This window comes from Echinops telfairi, unplaced genomic scaffold (assembly GCF_000313985.2).
Source record: "Echinops telfairi isolate 266 unplaced genomic scaffold, ASM31398v2 ScPeMD7_3509;HRSCAF=4178, whole genome shotgun sequence".
In the NCBI taxonomy this organism is placed as follows: Eukaryota; Metazoa; Chordata; class Mammalia; order Afrosoricida; family Tenrecidae; genus Echinops; species Echinops telfairi.
The window spans coordinates 17981592-17988164 of record NW_022107407.1 but is presented as its reverse complement, the minus strand read 5'-3'; the positions used below and the strand labels follow the sequence as shown (position 1 = coordinate 17988164).

Below are 6573 nucleotides of genomic sequence, written 5' to 3'. Positions count from 1 at the left end.
GGAAATTGTGACAAAAGGAAGGCTATTAAAGATAACCTCTACACTTTTCCACTTAATGATGCACTTGTATTTAAACAATGATATTAGTTATCACAGATTATAGATGAATAAATTGTAGGTTAAAACCTCTGGGTATCGCCGCTGAAAAGAACAGTATGTAACTAACTGTGCGCTCTTAGAGACCCTTCTGAAGCTATCATGCTGCTTCAGACGGTGTCCCCACTCTCTGACTTTACTTGTAGTTGCCTCTGTTTGCTACTAACTGATGCTTACGCTTTCTTTTCTTCTTTTCCTGCAGAAATGTTTAGTTCATTGTCAGGATTCGCTAATGCTTTGCATGAATTATTAGGCAGTCATGACACTGATCAGGATTTGGGTGGTCACTTAGACCCTGTGAGTAACTCTTTCTTATTTAAAGCAATAAGACAGAGGTTCTGCATACTTCCATGGAAAAGAACGTCAGAAGGGTGTCCGCAGTCTTTTTATGCTGCGCGGAAGAAAATGTTAAGAAGAATATTGAGACTTAGAAATGATCCTTCTGTAGGTTTGTAGTTTAAGTTAGAACCAGAATGATGAGAAATCTTGGATGAGATTTGAAAGAGCTTCCTGGTTTGTCCCTCTGGGGCTTGTTGAGTGCTACGTTTGTTTTCATCCCTTCTCGGGCATATAGTCCTGGTCCATAGGAATACATGAATGTGAAATCGGTAAAGAGCTGTTTGGGGGTTTGAGAATATCTGTTTGCTTTTATTTTTATTTATCACTTTAATAATTGAAGGTTTATATTTTTGGAGAGCCATATAATGAATCAAAGTAAATTCTTTAGTTTTCTGAAAAGACAAGCCTTATTACTTAGTGGTAAGAACATTTTATTCAACTGCTGTCTTGATTTTAAATTTTGGGATCATCTGTTTAGTGATAACATGAGCTTTGTCTTTGGCAAAATTACCATAATCATACAGCATACAGTAAATGAAACAGATTTTGAAATGAATAAAAGTTTTGTTTGTAAAAAGCTTCATTTACATTTACTAAATACCCAATATATGGCGATGGCCTCAATGATAGTAAATTATTGAATCAGATTTGGAAAACTGTCTTACATTTAAAAGGGTGTAAGCTGGGCAATGGTAAGATGAATTCCGAATGAAGAAATTTCTCTTTGCAAGTGAATACCTCTTCTCTGATGCGTTGAAATGTTTTTGTTGAAATACTAGGAAATACCCCAGATATTGGACATGGAAGTTAACCATCATATACAAGAGGATGTCCTGGTACGTCTGTCTTATTCAGAACAATTGGTGGCAGAGCTGAAGGACATTATTAGACAAAAAGATACCGAGCTACAACAGAAGGATGAGACTTTACAGGTAGTTGCTGTTGTATTTTCTTGATAAAAGACGGAAGATTCGCTATTCACTCAGGTTGACAAAGAATCTGATTTTTCTTTAATAGTATAAAATGGTGTCCACTGCAAATAACTTTTGGTGTGTGTTGGATGAATCGTGAACAAACATCTGTGCATTGACCATTCTTGTTCCCTCAGGAAGAAAGAAAGGCAGCTGATAACAAAATTAAGAGAATGAAGCTTCATTCAAAGGCCAAATTAATTTCTTTGAATAAACAACTAGAAGAAATGAAGGCACAGGGACCTGGGGTGGTCATGCCTACAGGCCATGAGTCAGAAGAACAATTCTCTAAGGTATGGCGACTCGGTAGAATACATATTTTTTAAGTCAACAAAGCCTCCCTACATATCACATTATCATGAATCACAGACGTATTTTCATTGCCTTTCCCCTGTGGCTAGACCCCAAATATTCACAGCCTTTCCTTTAGAGAATAAGAAACTTTTTTTGTATGTAGACTTAGATATATTCAAGGGGGTTCCAAAGTTAGTGGCATTGAGAAGGAGAGGGGTCAGAGCAGAGACCCAAAGACCATCAGTACATAATGGCACATGCCCTCACAGAAGGGTCACAAGGGAGAGATGAGGAGTGCGATATAGCACCGATGAAACACAATATTCCTTTAGTACTTTGAGGCTTCCTCACCCCCCACTATCATGACTCCAGTCCTGACTTTCACTGTGAGCTAGACCGGAGCATGTATACAGGTACAGATAAGGAATAAGATCTCATGACACATGAAATCCAGGGACAGGAACAGGAATGGGACCAAGTACCAGGAGAGTAGGGGGAAGGGGGCAGGAACTGGGGGGAAAGGGGAACCAATTGCCATATAACACCCTCTCCCCACCCTCGGGGACAAACAACAGAAACCATGGGGGAAGGGAAACAGCGGTCGGTATAAGATCTGAAAATAATAATTTAATAATTAAGGGGTTACGAGGGTGCGAGGAGGAGGGAGGGAAAAAGAGGAGCTAATACAAAGGGTTCAAATAGAAAGTAAATATTTAGAAAATGATGGCAACATATGTACAAATATGCTTGATACAATGGATGTATGCCTTGTTATAAGATCTGTAAGAGCTCTCAATAAAATGATCTTTTAATTAAAAAAAAAAAGTTAGTGGCAGAATTCCATTATTTTTCAATTCCATTTTTTTAGGAACTTTTTCAAGCTCCATGTATTATATGCTGGCAAGAATAAATCATGTATACACTGCAGTTGTAGATTAGATGAAAGATTTTATAATGTATTTTTTTATTTTCTTAATTTTACTCTGCTTTTCCTGTTGACCAACCATTACTCTTTTTCTCAGTGGAGTATTAATCAGTTATTGGGGCAAATTTTTGCCTCCAAAAACCATGGCTAGTCATTCCTTTCTCATACTCAGAAGACATTGTTGTTAGGTGCCATCCAATGAGTTCCTACCCGTGGTGAGCCTGTGCACAACAGAAGGAAACACTACCAGCCTTATAATTGATCCTTTGCCTGATGCCATTGTTGCAGCCATGGTGTCAGGCCATCTCATTGAGGGCCTTCCCCTCCCTCGTTCACTGCCCCTCCCTCCACTTTACCAGGCATGATGTCTGTTTCCAGGGACTGGTCTCTCCTGACAATATATCTAAAGTAGGTAGGAGGAAATCTTGCCATCTTTGCCTGTTAGGAGCACTTTGGCTTACAGAAGACTTTACCCTTCCTAATGATAGCCTTGTTGAACTCCTCAAAGCTTATTGAAAGACCTTTTCTCAGTCTTCTCAGACAATGTCTCATGGGTTCTCCTTTTCTCGCCTTCCTTCCCTGCCTGTGGTAGGGCTTTCTTTTCCTGGCTGTCATTAGTGTCGACCTCTCTCTCTACGTGTTGTTTTGTTTCTTCTGATTTCTCCTCTTGCTGTGTCAATAGAGTTAAAAATTAACTGTTTCTTGTCCTGTCCTTTTTTAGGCATTGGGACCTTAAACAAATCAACATGTAAGGGGCTTACTACCTCCCTCCATTAACGAAAAGGACTGAAGTAAATAATCTCTTAAGTTCCAACAATCAGTTACAGCAACCCTTTCTCTATCACTGTATTTTTACATAGAATTTTTCCACAGAAGTAAAATACCACACATAATTATGTGCTGAGTGTACACAGGAAATGAACGCACAAAAATGTTACATGTTTTTGGAAATAATGCACATTATATAAAAACATGATATACACACAGCTAGGTATACTGAGAATGATATAATTGAAGAAATGATAAGAGTGTTCACAAGGTTAACTGCTCTCCGGAGGAAAGTGTAGAATCATCCTGTGTGGTTTTAGTAAGTAGAATTAGGCTTCTTTGCGGGGTGAATAAAAAAAACAGAATCTGGTTCAATCTAAGGCAGAGTTTTAGGGGAAGAAACTGATGAAAAGGTTTGGTGCTCCTGTCATGGGCTCTTTCCCAATATTTCCCCTGTCCCTGAACTCTGTCCTCTGCATCTTCACGCTAGTAAGACAATTGGTTTTCTTTTGATTTAATCTGGCATCTCTTGCCCTTTGACTAAATAAAAACAACAAAAGTGGGAACACCCAGTGCCATTTCTGCTTCCAACTGTTGACTCCCCTGTAGTATTTCCTGATTTTTTCCCCAGAATCTTCAGATAACTTCTTCCTATATTATCCAGATTTTATCATTGTTAGCTGTGGGAGGCTTGGTTTACTAGGAGGTACTAGAAGCTACTTGGCCTTACTGAAAATAGAAAAACGATGCTAAGATTCTTTCCATGTTAATTGGCCAGCTGTTCCTTTTTGCTCCTGTTAGTTTGTTTAAATATCACAGTTTATTCTTTCTTCTCTTCTAATCTGCTATTTGTTTTCTTCAGAGGTCTCAATATAAAAGGGCTTAAAAAATGCACGGAAATTTTCCTTTATCTTTAATTCAATTTTTTACATGAGCTTTATGAATCCCTCTTGTATCATTACATTAATTTTAAGAAGGGACTCTAGTATTAGAAATCTATTTGGTTTTTAATACATGACCTTTATAATGCTTAGGGCCTCAGAATTTATTCTTTTACTGGTTCTCCTGTATTCTATAGAGGTGTGGTAGGAGCGTGCCACAAGGTAAGAGATGAATAAATTTATAAGAATGCCAAGTTCAGACAATATGAACATTGATTTACATTTCTGTAATTATAATTAGTGCATTTTTAATATTTGTTTTTTATGAGCTAATAATTGCTTATGGACTCATTGGGAGTTTATGATTGGAATTCTTATTTTTAAATAGATTATTGATTAGCTCTGAAAAATACTTAGCTTTATGCTTTCTTAAATTTTGCTTGTGGCAAGGCATAGTAGTACTGTGGAGTGAAGATAAGGAGAGGGTGGTTGGGACAAAACACGTCAAAATTTTCTGTTAAATCATTTTCATTTTTCAATTAAGAGCACAAAATTTAGCATAGGTATAGTCTCCTGTCTCTTAAGGTTTTGTTTAGGCTTTCCATATTTGAAATGCATCGAAACTATGCATAAGGTTTTTAGTGGTTTCTTCCTCAGAAGTGGGGAGCCAAACCCTTCTTCGTTGTCTTTTCTTTATCTGGAAGTTCTGCTGAAACTTGTTCATTGTTGGCATTTGAATCCCAGTGACGTTGCGTCCAGCATCACAGCATCACTCAGCCACCACAGTATGACACACTGACAAGTGATGGAGGAGAGAAAATGATTGTCAGCAGAGCCTCTGAAACTCGCTCTAAATTGTAGAGTAGCTACAGCAAAGGAAGAAAGGAGGAAATCAAAGAGCTGAATAGAACATTTCAAAGGACAGCTTGAGAAGATAAAGCCAAATATTATAATGAAATGTGTAAGGACCTAGCATTTGAAAACCAAAAGGGAAGAACACATTCAGCATATCTGAAACAGTACTAAAAAAAAAAATTCAAACCTTGGGTTGCAGTGTTGAAAGATTCTGTAAGCAAAATATTGAATGATGCAGGAAGCATCAAGAGAAGATGGAAAAAATACAGTCACTGTACCAAAAAAACTAGTCGACATCCCACCATTTCAGGAGTTAGCATATGAACAAGAACCAATGGTGCTGAAGGTAGAAGTTCAAACTTCACTGACAAACAAGTCTCCAGGAATTAATTGATGGAATACCCATTGAAATGTTTCATTAACCTGAAGAAGCACTAGAAGCACACACTTATTTATGTCAAGAAATTAGGAAGACAACTACTTGGCCAACTGACTGAAAGAGATCCATCTTTGTGCCCATTCCAAAGAAAAGTGACCCAAAAGAATGTTCAGACTCTAGAGCAATGTTATTGATAACACACACAAATAAAATTTTGCTTAAGATCATCCGGGGATGGGTGCAGCAGTACATTGACAGGGAACTGCCAGAAGTTCAGGCAAGATACAAAAGAGGACGTGGAACAAGGGTTATCATTGTTAATGTCAGATGGATCTTGGCTTAAAGCAGAGAACACCAGAAAAATGTTTACTCTTGTTTCACTGACCATGTAAATGCATTTGCCTGTGTGGACTATAATAAACTGCAGGTAACCTTGAGAAGAACGGTCATCCCAGAACCCTTCTTTGTGCTGACGAGTAACTTGTACATGGATCAGGAGGCCACTGTGGAGCCAGAACCAGAACTGCATGGTTGAAAATCAGGAAAAGTGTGTGTCAGGGTTGTGTTCTCTCACCATACTTGTTCAATCTACATGCTGAGTGAACTCATCAGAGAAGCTTGATTATATGAAGAAATGTGCAGTCTTGGGATTGAAGGAGGCTTATTAACAGCCTATGGTATGCAGATGACAGAACCTTGCTGTAAATGAGGAAAAATTGAAGCACTTGGTAGGGAAGATCAAGAATTATAGCCTTCACTATGAATTAAAACTCAATGTAAGGTAGACCAAAATTCTCACAACTGGACCAGTAGGTAACATCATAATTAATGGAGAAAGGATTGAAGTTGTCAAGGATTTTGTCTTATTTGGATCCACCATTGGTGCCTATGGAAACAGCAGTGAAGAGATCAAAAGATATATTGCATTGGGGAAATCTGCTTTCCCAATAAAAGAGCCAGGATGTGGTATTCTCCATTGCATCCTGTGCATGTGAAAGTTAGGCGTTGAATAAGGCAGACCATAGACGGATCGATGCTTTGAATTATGGTGCTGGAGAAGAATAT

At 38.1% G+C, this 6573-nt stretch overlaps 1 protein-coding gene across 1 annotated transcript in view; it reads left to right on the top strand.

Moving 5' to 3' along the window:
- Positions 1-300: 300 nt before the first annotated feature.
- The window catches only part of GOLGB1 (golgin B1), a 60875-nt gene continuing 54602 nt past the window's right edge, over positions 301-6573 (top strand). The window contains exons 1-3 of the mRNA XM_045294229.1: positions 301-393; positions 1215-1367; positions 1544-1699. Of these exons, the coding sequence (XP_045150164.1) occupies positions 301-393; positions 1215-1367; positions 1544-1699 (402 nt within the window). The remainder of the gene's footprint in view (positions 394-1214; positions 1368-1543; positions 1700-6573) is intronic.